This window comes from Callorhinus ursinus, unplaced genomic scaffold (assembly GCF_003265705.2).
Source record: "Callorhinus ursinus isolate GAN/ISIS: 27379988/994484 unplaced genomic scaffold, GSC_fseal_2.0 scaffold5, whole genome shotgun sequence".
NCBI lineage: Eukaryota > Metazoa > Chordata > Mammalia > Carnivora > Otariidae > Callorhinus > Callorhinus ursinus.
Window position 1 is genome coordinate 45,817,594 of NW_027397067.1, and position 26,473 is coordinate 45,844,066.

General features: G+C 34.2%; 1 protein-coding gene across 9 annotated transcripts in view; it reads left to right on the forward strand.

Annotated features, from left to right (window-relative positions):
* VPS13B (vacuolar protein sorting 13 homolog B) overlaps nucleotides 1–26,473 on the forward strand; it is a 746,502-nt gene that overhangs the window by 391,547 nt on the left and 328,482 nt on the right. For 6 of the 9 annotated variants that reach the window (XM_073893015.1, XM_073893019.1, XM_073893017.1 and 3 more), the window contains 4 exons: nucleotides 6,603–6,806; nucleotides 21,199–21,370; nucleotides 21,901–22,015; nucleotides 24,356–24,497. In XM_073893015.1, the coding sequence (XP_073749116.1) occupies nucleotides 6,603–6,806; nucleotides 21,199–21,370; nucleotides 21,901–22,015; nucleotides 24,356–24,497 (633 nt within the window). Of the gene's footprint in view, nucleotides 1–6,602; nucleotides 6,807–21,198; nucleotides 21,371–21,900; nucleotides 22,016–23,744; nucleotides 23,812–24,355; nucleotides 24,498–26,473 lie in introns of all 9 variants that reach the window. The other 3 variants (XM_073893021.1, XM_025870900.2, XM_073893022.1) reach the window with 2 other exon arrangements.

Consider the following 26,473-nt stretch of genomic DNA (forward strand, 5'->3'; position numbering starts at 1 on the left):
TTGTCTCGTGGTTGTTAGTTCAACCCGTGTTGGGCTCCGTGCTAGATGTGGAACCTACTTAAAAAAAAAAAAAAAAAATCCAAGTAAACCGCTTTCTTGTGAGTGGTTGCTTTAGTATAGGCTTCCAGACTCCCTCTGGATACTGTCAAAATTACAAAAGAAGATTTGATTTTTTTCCCCATGTGTAGAAAAATACTTATTGAGTACTGCAAGTCCAGTACTACATAACCTAATCCAGAAATGAGGAAAACGAAGATGAATAAGATAAACACACTGTCCGGGAGGGAGAATATTCTGTCTCTTCAAGGTCCTTCTAGGTGAATTAAGAATCAAATTGACATCAGACAGATTAACAGAAAATCAAATTTAATAGCATGTGCATGGGTTGAAAGACCTAAATGTGAGACAGGAAACCATCAAAAATCCTAGAGGAGAACACAGGCATACACATACAATGGAATAATACTCAGTCATCAAAAAGAATGAAATCTTGCCATTTGCATTGACACGGATGGAGATAGAGTCTATTATGCTGAGTGAAGTAAGTCAGTCAGAGAAAGACAAATACCGTATGATTTCACTCATATGTGGAATTAAACAAAACAGATGAGCATAGGGGTGGGGGTGGGAAAAGGGAGGCAAACCATAAGAGACCTTTAACTATAGAGAACAAACTGAGGGTTGATGGAGGGAGGTGGGTGGGGGATGGGCCAAATGGGTGATGGGCACTAAGAAAGGCACTTGCTGTAATGAGCACTGGGTGTTATATGTAAGTGATGAATCACTAAAATCTATTTCTGAAACCAATATTACCCTATATGTTAACTACCTAGAATTTAAATAAAAACTTGAGGGGTGCCTGGGTGGCTCAGTCATTAAGCATCTGCCTTCGGCTCAGGTCATGATTCTGGAGTCCTGGAATCGAACCCCGCATCAGGCTCTCTGCTCAGCAGAAAGCCTGCTTTTGCCTCTCCCACTCCCCCTGCTTGTGTTCCCTCTCTCACTGTGTCTCTCTCTGTCAAATAAATAAATAAAAATCTTTAAAAATTAAATAAATAAATAAAAACTTGAAACAACAAAAATAACGTGTGGGGAATCCACAAGAAATGGAAATTCCAAAGAAAGGCAAAATTAGGTGTGTATATATATATGTCATCTTGGACTAAGGAGAAGGGATAGGGGTCTGGGGCTTCAGAGGAAAGGAATACAATTTATAGGAAGATGAAAAAGAATAAATGTTTAGTAAATTAATGTTTGCTGGGCCACTCAGAAACAATGGGACATAGAGGAATTTGATCAAACAGGCCTTGCTACGTTCCTCCCTATCTACCATACCTCCTTCATATCATATTGTAGTTCTTTGTGGTCATAGTTCTCTTCCTGAAGCAGGTCCTTCACCTAAATTCTTTGAGGCAGTTGTGGGAGTAGGTAAAGAGCTTTTCCTGAATCTGCTGAATCTGTTTTGTTTGTTTGTTTGTTTGTTTTTTAAAGATTTATTTATTTGCCAGAGAGAGAGAAAGGGAGAGTACAAGCAGGGGGAGCGCCAGGCAGAGGGAGAAGCAGGCTCCTCGCTGAGCAAGGAGCCCGATGTGGGGCTCCATCCCAGGACCCTGGGATCATGACCTGAGCTGAAGGCAGACACTTAACCATCTAAGCCACCCAGGAGGCCCATTTTTTATTGTTTTTTAATTCGATATAATCTTCATGTCAGAGTGGCACATTGTGGGGTGGCCTGCCCTTGGCCCATACAGCATGAAGAAGGCCATGCCTACACACATCTTAATGCAACTGTTGAAAGCCACAGATAAAGAGCAAATCTTGAAAGTATTATGAGAAAAATAACGCATCACGTGCAAGAGAACCAAGATTTGATTGTTAGTTTACTTCTCCTGAGTGTAAACGTCAGAAGAGCAACACCTTTAAATCGTGAAAAAAAAAATATAGTCTCTCAACACAAAATTCTAAATTAAAAAAAAAATACATGTTTATGAATAAAGACCAAATAAAGGCATTTTCACATAAAGGAATCTATCACCAGTAGTACTGCACTATAAGAAATCCTAAAGGAAGTCTCTCAGGCTGAAGGGAAATGAAATTCAAGCATCTTTTTAAATGTTTATTGGCCATTGCATTTGTGAATTGACAATTCATATTATTTACATACTTTTGTATTTTCCTGATTATTAATAAGGTTGAACAGTTTTTGAATGTTTATTGGCCAATGAATTTGTTTTATGAATTGAGAATTTATATCATTTACTCAATTTTTCTATTAAATTTCTTAGCAATTTGAAGAGCTTCCCTTAGGCTCTATAGATACAAACCTTGTATTTGTAACACAGTTAATTACCTTTATGGCATCTTGTACCAAAAATGTTTAATCTTTCTTGATGAAATATATCTATAGGTCGATTTTTATTTTCTGGGTATCCTACCTTATAAAGAATATCATGGGCCCCTAAAATACATCCACATGCATCCTAAAATTTATCACTTATTTTTAAGATTAATGACTCAAAATAACCTTTTTTTTTTTTTCTTAATGGTTTCTCACTAATCCATCTGTTTTCTTTTTGTTTTTGTGAATGACAGTGCTTCTTGTTCTTTTTTGTGCCGTGGACTTCTTTGAGAATCTGATAAATGCTGTGAGCCTGTTCCCTAAAACATTGTATATACCCACCAGATTTTGCATATGTTATCAGAAGCTTTGCAGAGTATTGATTTGTAGCCAGTACATAAGATTCTTGATTCCATTTTAAGGAAATAATTCCTTCATAAATACCATTTTTTTGTTTATCCATTAGAGTAATATCAGAGGTTTTGATACTGGTATATTAACTAATTTGATTCATTATTGCTTAGCCACAAAACCTTCAAGTAGTTTATATATTTTAAAATAAAGGGCAAGCTCTACATGTAAGGCATGCCCAGATCAAATTCATTGTCATGTTAGACATTATTGTAAGTCTTTGTATCAACTATGGTGAACTAAACTATGTCATTCCTAGAACTCATTGCCATTCAAGGACCTTAGTATAAATACTTAACCCAGTTGAATATTCAGAGATTTTATTTCTAGGGGTGATTTTCATTAACCCTTCCCTTTAACTTAACTGTTTTACCAAAGTTACCCAATTCTCTTTAAAGTCTCTTTGACCTTAAAAATTGTATTTATTCTAAAATTAAAAGACCTTGTAGAATCCTATTTTTAATATAATAAATTTCAATTTTCCTTTAGCCAATAAATAGATATATTTTGTTTTCTTATAAAGGCATTTCTAGGAACATAAAACCATATTTGCATTTTTGGGTTGTAAGTATGTGGAACTAGACAAAGAATGGATTTATGTTTTTTATCCTGTTTATTCATAGTTTTTATTGCTGTAAAATTATGTTCAGTTTTCAGAAAGGCAGTGGAATTTGACATCACTGTGTAGGAACACAGCATTGGGTTTAGACAAAACTGGATTTGTAGTCTAGTACCGCTCACTCATTTTTAATTTTTCTGAGCCCCTGATTTTCATTTTTATCTTTAACCAAAATTAGACTGGGTAAGAGTTATTATGCTTTATATGAAAAGGCTTTTAAATTTGGCAAAAACTCTTTTTTTTTTCTTTTTTGAATCTGAGTTCTAATGATTAGTGACGATCTGCATGCCAGATGAGCTAGCCTTTTTAAGTTTGTATTCACTTAGAGCTCTTTGGTGTTCACCATGATTAGTAATCTTGAAATTCCATTCCTGCTTGGTTTCCATTGAAATTGTGTATCCATGGTTTTCTTCTTCTATCTTTATGGTTACTCTTCTGACTCTCTCTCCTAATAACCTGCAAAGCGAGTTCTTCCTGCCTAACTGGATGGAACTTACTGTTGCCCCTATATCATTTCCTGCTCTTGGCTATTGCTCTTGCTAGTCTTATGACTGGAATGGCCTTTTGCATCCACTTAAATTGCATCTATCCTTCAGGAATGTATCCCCTTGAGAATTAGCTCAGGCTCTCCAGTCCAATTAAGTCTCCTTTATGATTGGTTATAGATTAAGTGAGAAAGTGTATATGAAATTAATTTTTAAACAGTAAAATATTACATTTTCAATATTCAGTAAGTTTTTGATACACAAGGTATTGTTGATAATCAGTCACCTTCAGAAATATACATAAAACTTCCTCACATGGTGCTCATTTTTTAGAGATTTTTAAAGTTTTATTGGGATATTCTTACATACAATAAGCTGCACATGTTTAAATTCTCTAATGCTATAAGATTTGATACATGAAACCATTCTCAGAATCAAGACAGTGCATCCATCCATCATCCTCACAAGTTTCTTTATGTTACTTTGTTATCCTCCATTACACTTCTTCCCCCATTCCAGGCAACTACTGATTCTGTCGTTATGGATTAATCATCATTTGCTGAGATACTGTGTAGGTAGAATCACACAGTTGTATTCTGTTTCTCTAGCTCTCCTTTTTTTTTTTTTTTAATTTTTTTGCCTAGCTTCTTTCATTCAGCACAATTATTTTGAGATTAAGCCATGTTTTTCATGAATCCATATTGATTTGCTTTTATTGATAGATGGCATTCTCTTGTATGGATATACTGGATTTTGTTTACTTGTGAACATTTGAGATTTTTTTCAGTTGTAGATTACAGAAAAAAATGCTATGAGCATCTGTATTCAGGTCTTTGTGCAGACATAGACTCATTTTTCTTGGGGAAACACTTAGGAGTAAAACGGTTGGATCATATGGTGGGTGCATGTCTTTTTCAGAAGTCACCAAACTATATTCTACATTTTGCATTCCCATCAGTAAATAGTTTCAGTTCTGCATCTTTGCCAATACTGGCATGGTTAGGCTTTTTAAAGTTAGCCATTTTAATAGGTGGGTAGTGGTAGCTCATTGTGGCTTGAATTGGCATAGTTTTCACTATAGCTTGGAGGATAAGAGTTGAACGTTTATCTTTAAATTTTTAATTTTTTTAAAAACCTCTGAATTTGGCAAGTCTCAATTCTGTGATAGCAACTTTCTCCTTTGAAAATAAAAATATGTTTAAAGTTTACCTGTTTGCTTGGTGCATTAACTACACAATGTACTTAGTGACTTTCATACACAATTACTTAAGGGTAATCGTTAAAGGAAATAAGAAATAGTGACAATAAAAGCATCAGTTCTCTTTTACGCCCTTAGAATTATTTAGAACTTGTTTTCTTTGGTTTATGCTTTCCGTATTTGTCAGTTTTAATTGTTTAAGAAAAAGTAAAATAATCTTTTTGCAAACTATGGTTTGCAACAAAATTGTTTCTTTTTAGCGAGAATTTATTCTTGATTATGAAGGACAAAAGAATTTGAACTAACATTTTTCTAAGAGGTTTTTTGTAAGATCTCTAGCCATTAGATTATTTTTTTTAAACAAAAAGAACTATAACCTGAGACTTGAGACTTCATCACACAAAAAGCAAGAGAAAACTGTAACCCAAGTACTGTTTTATATCAAATAAGGGTTGACAACAGTGTTTTTATGCATCTGTTCTGCCCACATAAGAAGCCAGCTTTATCATCTGGATGTGTCCTGGGGCTGAAACTTCTTATAAATATGAGAATTTCACTTTTTTTTTTTTTAATGGCAAGCAGAATATGGTATCCAGCTGTGGATTTGCTTATATATTTTGTTTGCATTTTTTTCCTTGGGCTTGTTTTATACAGTATATGGCAATATGTTGTCATACAAATTCCATGATTAATGCTTATTTATGAAATCTTATGTAAATATCTTAGAACTTAGTCAAACAATGTGCAAGTTAAACAGTTTTTTCTCTGAATATTGGAATGACAAATCCAAGGGGAATAGTAGGTTGGATAGTTTATGTTCTTTATCTATAGCAGAATCTCATATGTAACATTTTCCTTTTACTATTTTATGTTATATCATTCTTTTTCACTTTATTTTGCTGGGCAAGAAATCCTGTTTCAGTTTCATTCCTCAGAAAAATAAGAATTTAAATGTGGAAATAATGTAGAAATAAGAATGGTGATTATTTTATCTGTAATTAAATAATCATATTTACTAGTATCTATTTGCTATCTAATTCTGATACTGACCTCTGCTTAAGAGGCATTTCTTTGTATTTGTTCTGTTAGTCATATATTAAAAGCAATCCACTGTCCCATAATAAGCTGTTTTGTTAGCATTATTACCATGTTAACATGATTTTCCCACAAAAATGCTAACTTGCTTATACCACAGTATGAATATGTGGCAAACTTAAAGTATGAGTCAATTCGTTATATCTACTTCAAATTGAAATCATGATAAAATACTTAAAATTGTAAACTTGTTATATGAATTTTCTCTGCGTATCTCATCAGAATCATAGTACCATAAAATATTCATGATCATATGTATAATTATACTACATATAATATAATAATTTTATAGCATAGATTATAGATATAATATGATCAGTGGTACATTAATAGATTTTTGTTCCATATATTATTTCCCTTGACTTGCTTTAATTCTCTCACAGGTAGTAATTTAGTTAATTGTGACCAGAAGTTGAAAGGCTTGTTTTCTCTTTTTTTTCTTTTCCTCCTGCTCAGGTGCAGCTCTTATATGAGCTAACCGAGATCATGAATAAGGTGTGGAATAAGATTCAGAGGAGAGGCAATCTCAGCCCTTCCTCCACCTTTCCGGAAACCTCGGCAGGGCCGGTTCCGGGTTCTCCAGTGAGAAGCAGTGTAGGCACAGCTCCACCAGACACCAGCACATGCAGCCCATCTGCTGACGTTGGAACTACTACTGAGGTAAGTGTTGCTGAAAAATGCTCTTGCCGCTGAAGGGTGACATATACCACAGAGTTCTGTATCAGGACTGAAAAGGAAGATGACCTCACTTCTGTGGAAGCTGGCAGGTTCCGAAGGCTCTTGGGGAGCTGTGGTAGCAGTGGCTGTTTATTTAGTGTTCCTTTTAGGTCTCAGGATTTTAATTACTTTCAGTAGGTAGTGGGGTAGTTCAGGACAGTGGGGGTTCTCTGAAATGGAAAAAACTGACACACAGTAAAGGTATGTTTCCTCAGAAGTATGGAAACTTAGAAACTGAGTGAAAAAGAGGCTCATGCTCCTTTACCCCTGCCCTCTTTGCCCCTGCCCTTTTTGTAAACCACGATGTTGTTATTATCTTGACATTAGTGGTTTTCAGTCTTGTCAGACCCAAAGTCCTCTCCTTCTCCCTCCTAGTCATAGAACCTTTTCATATCTCGCACCCTAACCTCACCCAATGTGCCAGTGCCCTTTTATAACAAATATTTTATAATGCCCCTTTACTCTCCTGAAATGAAAATAAAAGATGATATAATCCACATATACATGTAGTTTCAAAAATATCTGATATCGTAAATATAATTCAGGCTATAATAACATGTATTTCAATATATGTATAAATGCTCAGTCATGACTGTTAGAAGACCTAATGAAGTCGTCAGGTACATATAATTACTGTGAATGTGAGTGAGACAGGCTCGAGAAAGTCTGTATCCAGTATCACAAGTGGTACTGTTGTGGCATCATTTGTTGGTGGCATCACTTTCTGAAATAGTGGCAACCCTGGTAAAGTTTTGAACAAAATATTTATTCTTCTTTTCATTTCAGTAGTTATGTTTCTGGAACTCTTAGTGTAATAAAATTGTACAGAAATGCCAAAAAAAGAGTGTTTAGATCTAAAACTGAATTCAATTTTATTTCCAAATGTTTATACACAAAATTTTCACTTGTGTAATTTTCTATGAGCTAGGGAGCACCTGGGTGACTCAGTCGGTTAAGTGTATGCTTTCGGCTCGGGTCATGATCCCAGGGTCCTCAGATTGAGCCCCGTATTGGGCTCTGTGCTCAGTGGGGAGTCTGCTCCCTCTCCCTCTGCCCCCTCCCTGCCCTGCTCTTGCTCTCTTTCTGTTTCTCAAATAAGTAAACAAAATCTTTAAAAATAAGTTTCTATGAGATAGTTTTTGTTTTTCAGGACTGTCTTATTTATCATAGAACCTCTTGATTCCCCTACTCCAAACCTTTAAATGCCAGTAGTGACACCCAGTGATTGAGTTAGCCAAAACATCCTAATACATTTCCAAAACACACCCTAGAGGTTGAACTTGTCCATTGAGAACTACTAGAAAAGATAGAGGTAGAAATTAAGTTTTTGCATAAAGATATCATTTGCTGTAGAAATAAAGTTATTGGCAAAATACAGAATTGGAATAAGAAGCAAGTAAAGGAGATTTTTTTCCCAAACAAATCAGTAAAGGTAATCAAACTCAGTTAAATGGGCATTATTTTTTACTTGCTTTGAGGCTCTAACACATGTTAGAATAGACCTATTAGCAGCACAAGCAACTTCTCTATCCCTGCTCATTCTAAATTCTGAGAAACACGGTGACCTGAGTGATGGGTATTACTTTTTTCACACCTCCCCCCACCCAAATGAGGCATAGGTCAAGAATCTAGAAATGTGCCATTATGAGGTCAATGGGGCATACCCCTTCTAGGATAAAAGCAGTGAGTTCTTTCTTGGAGATTCCAAATGTTCCTAGAATACAAAAGCTCCTACAGTTTAAAACAACAACGACACTATATTGAATGCAGTAGTGTCCAAACTTGGTTAACCAAAGACTCTTTTTTTCTACATATTAACATTGCACAGAATACACTTTGTGAAATATTTTGGAAGAGTAATCAAAGCTTGGGGTGATAAATTGCTAGACAAAGGATAGGACAAGTGAAATTGATAAATGAAGTTAAATCATAGAGACATTTCACTGGCAGAAAGGAGAGTGTTCCTTTGCTAGGTACTTTATTTACTGGGATGTCCAAATAAACATGACTACCTGTTTTGGGGAGTGTTTTCTTGTTTTAGAAATAAACATTTAAAAAACATTGTAAGACCAGTAAAGACAACACTCTCATGGAATGGTCCCATCTGTTGCTCATGCATCTAGGGACTACCATTTGCACAAAGTACAGTATAACCTACACAAAAGGACATGGTGGTCTTGATATAAGATGTAATAGAGATGAACATGCCCTATAATTGTAGGAGTGTGATTAACAAATTTATTCTGTGGGATCTGTGGGGATTTTGCGGAGAAAGTGACATTTGAGGTGGATCTTAAAAAATGAATATGACGCTAGTAACAATTTTGTTGTTGTAAGTGTATTATAATATAAGCTAGAAGAATGATGTCTTCATTAGCCAAAATGGGGAAATTAACAAAGGGGAGGTTTTTTTCATAAAAAGAAATTAATTTTGATTTTAATAATAAATACATTACTGCAATTACTTTAAATTTAGAATGTTGAGGATTCTTTCTGATTGAATTGTAAACATAAACAATGAAAATGCTCCCTAGTGGATTTATTAGTTTTGTGTTAGATATGGGTTTAATCTGATCTGTGTGAAGAAGATCTATAAATGAAAGAATCTTACTGCAAAAGATTCATTTATTGGAGGACCATGTAACAGACTTTTGGAGGAAAAAGTGGCAAATATTTCTAAAATGTACCATCTTGTTTACATAGAGTGATCATGAAAAGAGGTGAGTAGTCCAATATGGATTTGAAACCTACAATTACTTGTGAAACTTGTTCTCGGGGAAATATCTTAAAATAATTCAGCTGCTTTATTTTCCATAAATGGCAGGAAGATTTTTGTGAAGACTGTTATAATATGATAACCAGTGTTAGGGCTGAATCTAACTTTACAAATTAGAAGGTGTCTGTGTATTAAATATTTAATGTTTAATTTCTCTCCTTGCTCTCAAGAAAAGAGTTACCTGGAGATCAAGGTTAACTATGTACCCCTTTGAGATCAGCCAGTAAATGTTTAGATTTACCCCTTTGAGAATTAGCCAGTAAATGATGACATCTGAAACTATAATCCTTGTTTTCTCCTATGTGTATGGATGGATGCTCCATCTATGACTCAATCTGTGGTTTAATTTATCCAGAATTCAAAATTTGTGCCCAAGTTTTTGTTTCTGATGTCTCTTTGTTTATTGTGCTGCTAGAATTATGTGTAATGATCTTTGTAATTTTCATTACTTTAGAGTTCTAGCATATTAGGTATCTTACTATGATCCTTTGAATTACATTTTAAAAATATTTTTGTAATTTTGATGAATTTGCCTATATATTTAAATATGTTACTGAATGGAAATAAAACCTTGTTCTCTCACTGGAGAAACTACTTAATAAATGGGGGCTAGGGAAGACAGTGAGGAGAGTGTACACATATATTTTGTGTTAATCCATTTTATTTTTTATTTTTTTTATTTTTATTTTTTTGTGTTAATCCATTTTAAAAGCCTTTCTTCCTATTTGAGCATGGCATTCCTGGAAAACTGTAGCATCCCTTTGCTCCTCTTGGTAATCATCGTCCTAATTATCTTTTGATTCTAAAAAGACATTCTGTGAACAATACTACCATGTAAGCAACAAAACTCTCTGTGTACAGATTTAAGTATAAATTTTGTGGTTAGAGCAGTGCTTCCCTACCTTTTCATGTCAGTGCATATATAGAAATTGATATTCATGTATGAAGTAATCAAAAATTTCTAAGTTATTGAAAGTCGCATTTACCTTAGATCCTATCCAAAGACTCTGAAAGCCAAGGGATCTATGTCTCAGCATAGTTGTGACACATCCCGTGGTGTTTCCACACACTAATTAGGAAGCTCTGAGTTTACTCTTAAAATTTTTGTTTTTGCCCCAGTAACAAGTTGTTGATAGATTTAGATAAAATTGTTACATTGAAATTGTTGTGTAATTTTTTTTTTAAAGATTTTATTTATTTATTCATGAGAGACAGAGAGAGAGGCAGAGGGAGAAGCAGGCTCCCAAGGAGTAGGGAGCCTGATGCGGGACTCGATCCCAGGACCCTGGGATCATGACCTGAGCTGAAGGCAGACGCTTAACCATCTGAGCCACCCAGGTGCCCAGAAATTGTTGTGTAATTATATTCTACCCTCCTCTCTCATTATAACAAAATAGTAGTATTATAAAAGCATAGGGCAGTTGTGATACACCATTTAATTATTGTGACAGGCTCTTCTTCATACACCCAGGGCTAAGGAGAAAATTAAAAGTTAAATTGAAATGACATAATTATTTAATCCAAAATAGGTTTTAGAAAATCTATTATCAAGTTTCATGAGGTATTTGACTGACTACTTGACTGCTAGTTCTGAGTAAATCCCAGTATTCTCTTTCTCTTTACAAGAGCTGGGAACATAAAAGGCATACCCTTGATTAAACTGAAAATGTTGCCATTGAATTATTTATATATATAAATATGCCTAAACTCAGGGCCTAATGCAAAAATTTTATGAAGGAGATTTACATTAGCTTTATATTTTGGAGTACCCTCTAAACTGAGTACTTTACAAGCATTATTTCTTTTAATTCTCAAACCAGTGTTATGAGGTGGGTAATATTATCATTTCCTTTTTATACTGAAATATTTATGTCTACAGAAGTTAAGTAATTTGCTTGCGGTCAGAGAGAATAAGTGGCAAACCTGAAATGAAAGTTTCTGCATTTTGACTCAAGTCTCTAATGTATACTATCATATGAATTATGGGACACAGTGCATTGATAAATCTTTTTTAAGTAAATTGTTGCCACTAAGTATAGATGTGTTGTTTATCCTGTTCAACACTTGAGGTTTTGTGGTATATATTTTTTCAGTTCTGGAAAGTTCTCAGACAATATCACTTGGGAAAATACTTCTACATTAGTCAATCTTTCTAGAACTTTTCATTTTCTCTTTCTGTGTCTTTGAACCACATTTTGTTTTGTTTTTTGCTTTTTCCCCTTTTTTCACTTTCATTAGCCTCTGTTTTCTTTCTACATTATTTCCTCAATTTCACTATTGTTATTGTTAACTACTATTAACTATTAGCATATTGTTAATTATGATATTATGTCCCAGTTAACTTTTGTATGTCAATTTTTTTATTGTAAAATACACCATAAAATTACCTTTCTAACCATTTTAAATCTACCATTCTGTGGTACTGTTGTGCAACCATCGCCATCATCCATCACTAAAACTTTTTTATCTTCCTCAACTGAAATTCTGTACCCATTAAACAGTAACTCCCCATCTTAACAATTAAGACTTCTAATCCATGAACATGGGACATCTTTCCATTTATGTGCATCTTTTTTCATTTCTTTTAGCAATATTTTGTAGTTTTCAGCATACAAATACTTCACCTCCTTGGTTAAGTTTATTCCTAAGTATTTTATTCTTTTTATTTTTTTTTTTAATATTTATTTATTTGACAGAGAGAGACATAGTGAGAGGGAACACAAGCAGGGGGAGTGGGAGAGGGAAGAAGCAGGCTTCCCGCCGAGCAGGGAGCCCGACACAGGTCTTAATCTCTAAGATCATGACCTGAGTGGAAATCAAGAGTCAGACGCTTACCCGACTGAGCCACCCAGATGCCCCAGTATCTTATCCTTTTTGATGCAGTTTAAATGGGATCGTATTATTAATTTCCTTTTCAGATCGTTCACTGTTGGTGTCTAGAAACACAACTGATTTTTGAGTGTTGTTTTGTATTCTGCAGCTTTTATTGAATTCTAACATTTTCGAGTGTGTGTGTGTGGAGAATCTTTAGGGTTTTCTACAAATAAGGTCATGTCTTCTGTGAACAAAGATAATTTTATTTCTTCCTTTCCACTTTGGATGCCCCTTATTCCTTCTTCTGGCCTAATTGCTCTGACTAGGACTTCCAGGAATATATTGAATGAATATTCCACTTAATTTTTTAAATATTAGGCAATATTTTCAAGTTGAACATAATTTTCTCTTTTGCCAGTAATTTTGTGTGAAGGAAACCATGTTTTAGCTCTGATAAATTTTGTACAAATAGCAAAAGACATAGTGAAAAATTGACCCTTTGTTGCTTTTTCTGTTTCCATATTATATGTGCTTTTTATGCTATTTTATCTGAAATATGTGTTAAGTTAAACATTATAAGAGAAGTAAAATGATTTAGACTGAAAGGCCTCCATTGGGTCAGAAATAAAGATGTCAAATAATGATTATATTATTTCAATGCTATATTAGATGTGAAATAAAAACTCTCCACTGCCATTGGTTCCCTATTATCTTTCTATCAGAGGGTAACCCTAATTTAAGCAACCAGTACAGTGCTTGGTACAGAGCGGGTTTCAAACACATTGCTATTAAATATGTGGATGTTAAATGATTTGGGAATATCAACTCATTATGATTAAATTAAATCTGATTTATTATAGTACAGGGCATGTATATATTCACTAAGTCACTGCAAATATATTTTGATATAAATTCATAAAGCTGTATAATGAGCTTTATTGTTGTCTTTTGTTGTTTTAAACATAATTATATTTTTTATCAGATCTGTTGTCTGAATATTTTGAGAGTCTAATCCTTTTGTTTGTTGTGTTCTTAACTTTTACTCATAGAAGATTGTTTCCTTATGTGTTATGTAACCTTATATTGGGAGTTTTTCATTAATGAAACTTTACCTATGAGACTTTTACATTGTGGTTGAGGCCCTATTCCCACAAAGGGATTTTATGTGTTTGTTCTTTGAGGGACTCCAGGGGCTATTCTTAGCCTGAAAACCCTTTACCGTTAATTTCATAACTAGAAGTTTTTTGAAACATTCTGGCAGTATAAGATCATTGAGCCCCATGTCAGGCTCTGTGCTCAGCAGGGAGTACACTGGAAATTCTCTCTCTCTCTCTCTCTCTCTCTCTATCTCTATCTATCCATCCCTCTCCCTCTTCCATTGCCTCTCTTCCCACTTGCTCTCTCTCTAAAATAATAAAGTCTTTTAAAAATGCTTTTTTTTCTTGGTTTATTATGTAGGGATTTTTTTTTTCTTTCTTGTTTCTTTTTCTAATTTAGAGAGGGAGGGGGAAGAGCAGAGGGAGAGGGAGAGAGAGAATCTTAAGCAGTCTCCACACCCAGCACGGAGGCCAATGGGGGCTCCATCTCACCCTGAGACCATGACCTGAGCTAAAATTAAGAGTTAGACACTTAATCAGCTGAGCTACCTAGGCGCTCCTGTTTTTTCTAATTTCTTAAATTGGATACTTAGCCTAATAATGTTCAGCTTTTTACAGAATTTTAAACATTTAAGACACCTTTCTTTATCCTTAGAGGAATTTATAATATTTTAATTTGGGCATGGATATGTGCATATACCTAATAGATAGGAAATTTAGTCCATAATGGATTCTGGTTCCTGAGACAGTTCTGTATTATATAGAAGGGGGAGCAAGAATTTTAATATGCAACAAAAAATATAAAATGCTAAGTGCATGTTAGAATACTGATTTACAGCACAACCAAAAGTAAAAATGGACAGATTAACCTCTAACATTGGAAGCTTTGGTTCATGGCAAAATTTTACTTATATTCTTCAGTTGATTCAGGGATTAAAATTGCTTTAGGCAGCCTAGCTTAAAGAGGATGTGAGATATACACACACACACACGCATATTACTCAGCCATTGAAAAAAATGAAATCTTGCCATTGGCAACAACATGGATGGAGCTACAGAGTATTATGCTAAGTGAAATAAGTCTGAGAAAGACAAATTATTTCACTCATATGTGGAATTTAGGAAACAAGACAAAGGAACAAAGGCGGGGAAAAGGGAGGCAAACCAAGGAACCAGACCCTTAACTATATAGAACACATTGATGGTTACTAGAGTGGAGGTGGGTGGGGGGATGGGTGAAGGAGTTGATGGGGATTAAGGAGGGCACTTGTAATGAGCACAGGGTGTTGTATGGAAGGGCTGAATCACTGTATTGTACACCTGAAACTTATATTACACTGTATGGTAACTAACTAGAATTAAAATAAAAACTTAAAAAAAAATTCACATGAGGAGGTTCATTTCTTAGTCTCCAGTAATTATTTAAAACATTTATTTTCAGTTAAATTTAAAGTGAATATTGGGGCAAAATAGGTACGTGTGGCCAAAAGCCAAAAACTACCAGTTATAAAATAAGTCCTGGGGATATAATGCTCAGTATGGTGATTATATCGTTAATAATACTTTATTTGGTGTTTGAAAGTTGGTAAGAGAGTAGGTCTTAGAAGTTCTCATCACAAGAGAAAAATAACCTGTAACTATGCATGGTGATAGATGTTAACGAGATTTATTGTGGTCATTCACAATATATACAAATAATTAATTATCTTGTGCACCTGAAACTATTATAATGTTATATGTCAGTTATATCTATTGAGACATTTATTAAAAATCAAGTGAATATTGGACTGAGAAGTTGTTTGGCATCAACTGCTATAGCAAAACTTTTGTCAGTTTTTTAGTTATTACAGTGCAGTAATACTAAGCAGTAATCTACCTCAAATTATAATTCCAGACAATCCTTTAAAAAGTAAATTTAGTCTGGGGCATCTGGGTGGCTCAGTCCGTTAGGCAGCTGACTCTTGATTTTGGCTTAGGTCAGGATCTCGGGGTCATGGGATCGAGCCCAGGATCCGGCTCAGTAGGGAATCTGCTTGAGGATTCTCTCTCTTCCATTCCTTCTACCCCTCCCCCAGCTCACACACATGCTCTCTCTTTCTTTCTCTCAAATAAATAAATCTTTTTTTAAAAAATGGTAAATTTAGTTTGAATATTCAGTTGCTGTTTTAAGAATGTATTGTAATCATTTAAGTCTCCCCCTGGAAGTAGACTTGTTTCATTTAATATTTATCTTTAAATGGTCTTTATCTTCAACATTTAGGGAGAAACTTTTATTCAAAATGTGGGAATTATGGGGCCACCAGCATCTAACTCGTGATCCCAGCTCAGCTCTTGATCCCAGGGTCATGAGTTCAAGCCCTGCACTAGGCACCACACTAGGAGTGGAGCCAACTTAAAAAAAATATGTGGGAATCTTAGCATTTAGGTTATCATCTGATCAGTTGAATGCTACCGGAAGACAAAGATAATATATCAAAATAGATTGGAGAAGTGAAGCTTATTTTTTAGCCTTCGCATACATCAACAAAATATTTTGTTTGTAATGTTTTTCCTGTTTCCAAATAATCACATCAAAAATGTCTCTGGTTTCTCAATTATTGACTTACTTAATTTTATTTTTTAAATATAAATAGTTACATAAATTAACCTGTCAATCTGAGGTCACCTTACATTTTTTTAAGTTTTTATGTAAGTTCCAGTTAATATACAATGTAATATCAGTTTCAGGTGCACAGTATAGTGATTCAGCACTTCAATACATCACTCAGTACTCATCAAAAGTGCCCTCCTTAATCCCCATCACCTATTTCACCCATCCCCCACCTCCCTTCTGGTAACCAGCAATGTATTCTCTATAGTTAAGAGTATGTTTCTTGGTTCGCCTCTCTCTTTTTCCCCCCTTTGTTCCTTTGTTTTGTTTCCTAAATTCCACATATGAGTAAAATCATATAGTATTGTCTTTCTCTGACTTTCTTAGTATAATATTCTGTAGCTCCATCCAGGTTGCTGCAAATGGCAAGATTTCATTCTTTTCTATGTCTGAGTAATATTACCATTGTGTGTGTGTGTGTGTGTGTGTGTGTGTGTGTGTGCGCACGCGCCACATCTTCGTTATCCATTCATCAGTCGATGGACACTTGGACTCTTTCCATAATTTTGCTGATAATGCTGCTGTAAACATCAGGGTGCATGTACTCCTTTGAAGTAACATCTTTATATCCTTTGGGTAAATACCTAGTAGGGCAGTTGTGGCGTCATAGGGTAGTTTTGTGTTTTTAACTTTTTGAGGCACCTTCGTACTATTTTCCAGAGTGGCTGCACCACTTTGCATTTCTCCCAACAGGGCAAGAGCATTCCCCTTTCTCCACATCCTCGCCAACACCTTTTGTTTCTTGTGTTGTTGATTTTAGCCATTCTGACTGGTGCAGGGTGATATCACATTGTAGTTTTGATTTGTATTTCCCTGATGATGAGTGATTTTGAGCATCTTTTCATGTATCTGTTAGCCACTGTATGCTTTCTTTGGAAAAATGTCTGTTCATGTCTTCTGCCCGTTTTAGGTGGATTATTTGTATTTTGGGTATTGAGTTTTATTTTTTTTTTTAAGATTTATTTATTTGAGAGAGAGAGCGAGAGAGCAGGGGGAGGGGCAGAGGGAATCTAGAGTAGACTCCCCGTTAAGCTCAGAGCCTGACATGGGGCTCAGTCCCACAACCCTGAGATCATGACTTGAGCTGAAATCAAGAGTTGCACACTTAACTGAGCCAGCCAGGTACCCTGAATTTTATAATTTCTTTATGTACTTTGGAGAGGAACCCTTTATCAGCTATGTCATTTGCAAATATCTTCTCCTATTCTGTAGATTGCCTTTTAGTTTTGTTGATTGTTTCCCTCGCTGTGCAGAAGCTTTTTATTTTGATGAAGTCTCAATAGTTTATTTTTACTTTTGTTTCCTTTGCCTCAGGAGACATATCTAGAAAGAAATTGCTACGAGGTCACCTTACATTTGTTGTGCTTATTTATATCAATTATGTATCTGGGAAAATTTTTGAAATCGCAGTTTTGAATGTTTTTTATTTCTAATTCATACTTGCATTCAAAAACATTCATTAAAAATTTTACAACATTTACTACTTAAAGTATTGTTTTTCTTGCTGAGTCAGATCAAATATATGAATTATTTGGCTATAAAGAATTCACTAGACATGAATCTAGTTTTAAAAAGCACACTCTTAACAATTGTTTGTATTAAGAAGAAGTATATTTGTTTATATGATCCTTGGGTGATTGACACTTTAGACTGTGAGTGATTCTTTTTATGTTGACCCATTGCTAGCAAGCGCCGTACTTTTCAGTGAAGTTAGCTCTAGCTTCCTGAGTATCGGTCTGGATGGTCGTAGAGGGGAAACTAGGAGCAAGAGGCGTGTGTACGAAACTTAAAAACAGTTGAGCATTTTTCCCAGCCTTGCATTGAAACAGTGAGAGCAAAGGTAGTAGAGACCACCGCAGGCCACTTGTTACTGTTGACTTAAGTACAAACCGGGGTGGAAGTGTTTAGCCCTTTGGGAAGTTTTGTGATTGAACAAGAATGCTGGAGTTATTTTGATAAGGGAGAGTAATAGTGTGGCCAAAACTATGATCATCCCTGAGCTCTGAAGCAGGCCAAGGATGAAGGGCTGCAGTGTTTGCTCTTCCAGATGAACAAAGATAAATTCGGCTAGAAAAATAAACTCAGTCTTTTGGTCAATTTGCAACAAAATGGTGAAAGAATTGAAGTGTGTATTTTAGAACTTGGCATAAAGAGGTGTGGGAAAATAGTTCAGCATCTCCAATTCTGGCTCAATTTTTGCTATAGATTTGGAAATAGAGCAGAAAATTAATGCGCAGACATATTTAACAACACCACACCAAACGTTGTAAGTCCAAAATGAAAATTGAAACTGTGTGAGCAAGGAGAGCAAAAGTCTTTTTTCAGGAGTTGCTTACTTATTAAATTTGAAGCCACAGTTTTCTTACCATTCCTACTGAATATACCTAATAGTATAAAAAATCTAGCTTGCATTGATTTGAGGTACTGTTTTCTCTGCAGTTTCCATTCTTGGGATTATGATGTTCTTCTGATTCTTGAAGGATAATTTATAAATGCTTCTGCTCTAAGAACCTACCCATAAAGAAAGGCATATTGACTACATTATGTGTCTTTTATTGAATTTGACTTGGTAAAATGCATCCTTTTCTGGGATTAGTTTGTGCTTTTCATTAGATATTGTGTCATTTTAGGCAGCAACCCAAACCCTGAATTTTTGTATACCTTCTCAAATTGTAAGAATTTCAATTATAGCAGAGTTAGGACTACTTATTTTGGAAAAGCATTTATTTGAAAACATCACAGTGAGCTGTCTGCTTTGCTTGGTATAAGTGGAACTGAGAATGACTACACTGTCTTCAGATTTAAGTCTATAATATTCTGTCACAGTAAATCACAGGCCACTTCTGCTTTGCTGTGCCTGGTGCCTAAGTATTCCAACAGTAGTACTTGTCTCTTCTTTTGTGAAAGGCATCCTCATTTGGTCTCCTTCTGGGGATTCAAGGAAATTAAATTCTCCTTCTGATTGAAAGGTATTGTAAATCTTAGGTGAAGGTAAACACTTCATGTAGGCGCCGAATATATCTGAGTAGATGGTATATCTGGGTAATGAGAACAGAAATTTTGGTTTTGTTTATTTTGTTTAAAGATTTTATTATTTGACAGAGAGAGACCCAGCGAGAGAAGGAACACAAGCAGGGGGAGTGGGAGAGGGAGAAGCAGGCTTCCTGCCGAGCAGGGAGCCAAGTGTGGGGCTCTATCCCAGGACCCTGGGATCATGACCTGAGCTGAAGGCTGATACTTAATGACTGAGCCACTCAGGCGCCCTTGGTTTTGTTTTGTATGAGGTTTTACTCGTCGTCCCTTTTCTTAGTTGCCAGATTAGTGGCTTCTGCTCTGAGAAACTCTCCATAGAAAACAGTATACTCACCATGTTATGTTGTCTTCTTATTAAATTTTAAGGATGTTTTGTTCTGGCTGTTGACTACTGGTCATGACTCCTTAGCATAGGAAGTGAACATTTTGTTTGAGACATTCAAAGTAACAACGAACTATTAGTAGTTGAGGATATATGGCAAAGGAAAATGTGCTGAAGTTAGATGACAAAATGAGAAAGGCAAGAGAGTATTGAAACCAAATTCTGTAAGACTTCTGAGTGTACAATTTCTAAGTAGTGGTTCAGTTTGGTGGTGATAATTATACCTACTACTTACAAATTGCTTACTATATGTAATCACTTTACATTTTTGTTCTTACTTCTTAACTCTAAGAGATAAATATAAAAATAACCATTTTGCAGAGAAGGAAACAAACTCCAAGAGGTTTTAAGTCCCATGGTTAGTGTCTGAAGAAGTCCTTAACCCTAGTATACCATGCTGCCTACCAGACTGAGTTTAAGTACATATAACTAATGTTTAAAAATATATACACATCTTTTAAACAAATAAGCATGCTATAGTGTATTTGATCAATTCTCAGATAATGGGTATTTTTGAAGGGTTTAAATGGACAGCAAAGTTGGAATTTTAAAAACCCAAATACTAAAAGAACAGAACAGAATACATGAATGACTGATCACTATCCCTGGAACCACGTCTTCCTGCCTTTGAGGCTGAAGCTATTCAACTCAATAACAGGATTTATTTATCTCCAGACCACTTAACAGCTGCTGAAAAGATTCAACAAAAACAACAATGACCAAATGAACTTTTTCCAGAAAGTTTGTTAGTACCAAATGTAGGAACTTACATATTCATAAGTCATTATATATTTGTTGAATAAGCTCATGTTCTTTACCTATAAATCATTTTTAAAAATCTATTGTTGGGGCATCTGCCTGACTTACTTGGTAAGGCATGTGACTCTTAATCTCAGGGTTGTAAGTTCAAGCCCCATGTTGGGTGTAGAGATTACTTAAAAAAATTTTTTTTTAAATCTGTCAAATCTACCTTTTTAATGTCTTCTTATATTAAAATATGGGAGGCATGATAAATGTTCTATCTCTTAAGCCATGCTAATTATGCTAGTCATTTCGCTATGGATATTGTAGATTCACTTGAGTACTGTGTAGGAGGGATAGACAAGTAGACAAAGTGTTTCTATAAATGGCTAGATTGTAAATATTTTGGGTTTTGTGGACCATAGCATCACTACAGAAACTACTTAACTGCTAAATAGCAGCCATAGGCAATAGGTAAATGAATGAATATGACTGTGATCTAGTAAAACTTTATTTCCAAAAGTAGAACAAGATTTGGCCCTTGGCTCTAGCTTAGCTTGCAGACCCTACTCTCTAAGGAAATACCCATTGGTACAACCCAAACTTGTTCTGGATCTTACATACTCTTGAGGAGATTGGAATGACATGCATGGACATTGTAACTATAAAAAACATGTAATTAGTATATATATTATTAACATCATGTAGTAGCATAAGCATTTATATGATTATTGTTAGCAAATATATGTTACAGAAAAGTTATCAGTGGTAATTTCAAATTTTATATAATTTTTTAAAGTTATTTTTATTTGTTAAACAGTTGTTGTTTCTTATCATCCCAGGGAGATTCCATACAAGCCGGTGATGATTCACCATTTTCAGATTCTATTACCCTGGAACAAACTACAAGTAACATTGGTGGATCCAGTGGACGTGTTAGTCTGTGGATGCAGTGGGTGCTCCCCAAAATTACTATAAAACTCTTTGCTCCGGATCCTGAAAATAAAGGCACAGGTACAGGGTTACTTTTCTCCTCTACTGAAAAGATAAAATACTAAAACTACTTTTAGAAGAAATAGTAGACTTTAGTTTTATGTATCACTGTCACTTAAACAGATATCATTAGCTCTAACTTAGGTGATTTCTATTAGCAATACTAATATATTGAATATAATACTTAAATTTTGTCTTTTTATATTAAAATCCATTCCAAAAGCCATTAGGTAATTTTTTCATTGATTGTATTGATGCATTTTATCACTGTCACTAAAAGTATTGCATAGAAAATTGACTGATACCAGATATAGCACTTCAAACATTAATGGATTTCTTCTGTCTTGAAATAGGTATCCTGTCTTAATTGTGAGGACTCTCTTGATGTTACTTTTCCTTATTATTATAGAATCTCGTGTGGTTAATGAAGAGAAAGTCTCATTTCCTCTGTAGTTGTCAAGAATATATATGTGAACATTAAAACTAAAATAGAAGGTTTTAATATTGATTGTGAGGCCTATGCTGATTTTAATATTTGCTTCTTATTGCAGAGCTTTGTATGGTCAGTGAACTAGAAGATCTCAGTGCTTCCATAGATGTTCAGGATGTATATACCAAAGTGAAATGTAAAATAGAAAGTTTCAATATTGATCACTATAGAAGCAGGTAAATAATGTATAAGAAATATGGGAAAAGCTATACTTTCTTTGAACACAGTCTATATAAGAATTTTTATATTTTAATTTGGGTATTTCTAAAAACTACTGTACTTATTTCCAAAAAGGGTTCTTAACAGATAAATTGATCAATTTTCCTTGGAATTCATTCATATATGGAATATAACAAAGTTTTGTTTCATAAGATGGCAGATCTGTTCACAAATACCCATATTGCCATATTAAATGAAATAAGCTTATTCCCCATCCACTCCCCGTACTAGAATAATCACAGATTGAAGTGGAGTAGTGACAGCTCATGGCCCTTTGTACTTTGGAGACTTTTCTTGTCTCACATTTGATTAATATACATGTGGTGGATATTCCTAGAATCAAATTTTCCTTTCCCTAGTAAATTTCTATCAAAAGTATGATGTAAAAAAAATATAATTTATACTTAAATTATGTTTAATATATACATGTTTATTTGTAATAATAAATAATGATAGTAAAAAAGTAAAGTTTTAGATATCTTCACTTTAAAGATGCATAGCAATTTTGTCATTAATTTTTCCCAAATAAGAATAACAAAATAACAAAATTTTTCCAAAATAAAAGAAACAAATTTTGTGTTTTTTTGTTTTGTTTTGGTTGTTTTGTTTTTTGTTTTTTTGTGGGTTTTTTTTGCTTTAGAATACTCTGGAATTTGTATTTTTTAAATTGAATTATAATTTACATACCATAAAATTCACACATTTTAAAAAAATTTTGAAACAGCATCATTTTCAATTTCATATTGGTATAGAAACAATCTTAAAGTTTATTTTTTCTCTGCATTTGTAATATTCATTCAGCAGTTATTTATTGAGAGCCTGCAGAAGTACATATGTTTCTGTACCTTTATTGGTACATCATAGACCGTAGAAGGAGAATGTTTTTTATTTAACATGTTTCTAATTCTGCATTAAAAACATTTGAATTTTGATTCTTTATCACATTGCTTATCACATATATTGTATTGCTTTTGTCAATGACTATCAAATCTGTCCAGCCAAAACATTGTGTCGTAATTGTAAAGTTCAAAGTATTTTGCTGACTATATATTAAAATCTGTTTTATTGATAGTATATTACAAAGCATATAATTGTTTTTGTTGTATTAACCATGAATCATTAATTGATCTTTGATAATGGAATGTTTAGTTCTTTAGGTCTTCCTGAATAGCATATCCTATATAAAAGTGATTTTTGCAGGGGATACATGATTATTATGTTATAGCCGAAATCATTTCCTGATGATGTGAATATTATGTGTCTTCTAGATCATCAGTGACTTTACTATTAAATTTATCTAAGTTTTAAATAATTTATTCATTCACTTAGTCAAAATATTTATTGAGTGTATATTATGTGCACATGCTAATAAGCACTGAGGATATAGTGGTTGAGAAAAATTGATGTCAGTCATGCCCTTATGGGCCTTATAGTTTCATGGATGAGATAGAAATTAATAACCAATCAGTAAGTATACAGTTTTACCATTAAGACAAATGCTTCTCTGCAAAATGACCAGGTGTGGTGTGGTGCTAATATAAATTGTTCTTAATTGCATTGTCAGATCCATGTTTTAGTTCAGTGTAGTGTTGTTTACATAATAACTATTTGAAATAGTTATATATGCTCAATTTTTTAACTCAGAAAAATTGAAGAGAACAGATAAGGTGAACTTATGTTTTCCAGGCCAGGGGAAGGTTGGCAGTCAGGACATTTTGAAGGAGTATTTCTGCAGTGCAAAGAAAAACCTGTGGTGAGACTCATTTAGTAATTATGATTTTTTAAAAATATCTTGTAAACTGTTTTATCTTTGTTCTTTCATGCAATAGGACTAATGGTTACAAGAATTAAAGCTCAGAGTAAATTCTTTTTGACCTATTCTTCCAAAATTACATTATACAAAACTATTCCTTTAAACTGCTTGTGTTTTGTAACGATTTTCCTCTTCTAGGTATTAAGTAAATTTTTCAAACAGCAAAGGTAGGATTGCTTGTATTAAAATACTTTATCATTAATGTATTATTATGTTGACTTTCCTATTCATAAATGAGTTCTTGTTGGATTGTCCTTTATCTAAACTAAAAGTAGTCATTTTACACTAAAAGCAATTATTTTTCATTTACTTCCATTAACAATGCTTTTGCAGAAGATGGTCCAGACAGAGGCCATACCTAGCAGTGGCTCAAACCTAAACCTATGCAGACTTCAGCAAAATTAAAACTATCTAGATTTTTTTGCTTATGGCTTTTATTGCTTTTTGTCTTTTCACCTTCTTTGCTCCTGTCCATCACCTCAAGCCTTGGGGAAGAGTGTTGGTCTCTGGGGCAATGTGGAGGTGTCTTCCTTTCCTGTACTGACAAGCTGAACAGACGCACCTTGTTGGTTCGACCCATCAGCAAGCAGGACCCTTTCAGTAATTGCTCTGGCTTCTTTCCTTCTGTAAGAAATCATTTTAAAATTATGCTACAGAACTCCCACTAACAGGAATCCAGAGAAGGAATTGAACTATCCATAGAGTTAACTCTTGATTTTCATCTTCCTCTGTATCATCCACGTTATCAGTGAACTCTACTGTACTTTTAAATCATACACCGGTTTTCCACTACAATCTAATTTGTTTCTGGGTTACTTGCATATCCTGTTTTTCACTCTGTTTTTGTGATTACAACCTAATTTTACCATCAGCATAAGAAAATCAAAGTGTAGGACATTAAGTATAATGTTTTTTAAATTGTGCATGTTTTGAATGATCAAGAGTTGACCAAACTGCTTTGTCATTTCCTTTATGATTCTTACTTAGATTGCCTTTTTCCCCCCTTTCAATTATGCCATTTCCTTCTCACACTAATTCAAAGTACCTTACTTGGTGACCTCTTGAAACTGGACAAGGCTGCATGCCTGTCATTGACTGGATAGAAGATGAATACTAGACTGTACACCAATGGCTTTTAGAAGTTTAGAACCTTGTTTTTTCTAGTGGTACAATATATCTGGATATGTTATTAAGCTAATTTTTTTAAGTGACATTCTTTAAGTCAATGCAAATGCATGTAAAATATTTTAAATGCATTTTAAAATATTTAAGACCAGATAATCAACAGTGGTAATAGCAATTCTCTTAAGAATTTATTAAATCATTGCAAACATTATTAGATATTTTCTTAGCATGTGGGAACTATTTCCTCTTTTTTTGTAGCTCAAAAGGAATTTAAGACCTGTATCTTTAAAAAAAATGATAAAAATTAGCCAAATATTTTAACTAATTGTGTTCCTAGATTTAATGTTTAATATTGTGTTTGCATAGCAAATGCTAGTTTCTGATTTGATTTTTTATTTTTTTCTGGAATTTTAGTCTGGAAAAAGATATCTCTAAATGTGGCTTTTATATCAGCAAAAGTTCTGTTCATATTTATTTTCATCTCTTTGAATGTTATTAGTGTCTATGAGAAACATTCTTAATTTTTTTTAAATTTTGAATAATTCTAATGTATATTCATGAAAACCCCCACTTATTTGTTAATGCCCTTTAAAATTTTTCTTTATCAGTTTTTCTGGTTTTAAATTTTTTTCTAATATTTCTTTAATATTTTCTAACTTTTCATTTTAAAGAGAATAAGATATTATTACGGTGTGAAAAGTAATATTTGCAGTATCTCAACTCTAGCCAGTATTCATTCTTTTATTTTTTTTCCCCCTCTTATGTTAAGGGAATTAAAGATGCAGCAAACTTTTTCTCATGGGAGTTTACCTTTTAAGAGTACCTACATTCATTCAATATGTTTAAAAGTTATTTTCCAAATCAAAGCATTTATTCAGTGAACCACCTTTTATGCTTTTTCCAGGGATTCATGTGTTGCCATTATGAGGATTATTTGAGCGAGGTTATGTAGATTAGTGGTTGATGGCTGTTCTGCTCCCTCCCACCCAAGTCCAGTTTAGAGACCTAAGACAGTGTTGCTGAGCGGCCATACCCCAGCCACCCTTCTCCATCCAGTGTTTCCTGCTGTCCAGCAAGATGATGATAAGACTGGTAGCACTTTTTCCTGTTTTACCGTATTTCCTTTTGAGTGTAGAAAGCAAAAGGAAAGAGAAATCAGAGAGGCAACGAGAAAGTTGGGAACGGTTAAAAAAAAATGTTCTGAGGGCAGCACAGTTATATGAAATATGATTATTTTGTACATCCATTTAATGCCTACTTCCCAAGTTATTTTTAATGGTCAGAAAATTAGTTTAAAAAAGAACATATACAAAGATAAATTTTATCTCACCCTTCTTCATTTTAAAGTCCAGATTAAAACAGAATTAACAGGGGGCACCTGGGTGGCTCAGTCGTTAAGCATCTGCCTTCAGCTGGGGTCATGATCCCAGCGTCCTGGGATCAAGCCCCGCATCGGGCTCCCTGCTCCTCTTTCTCC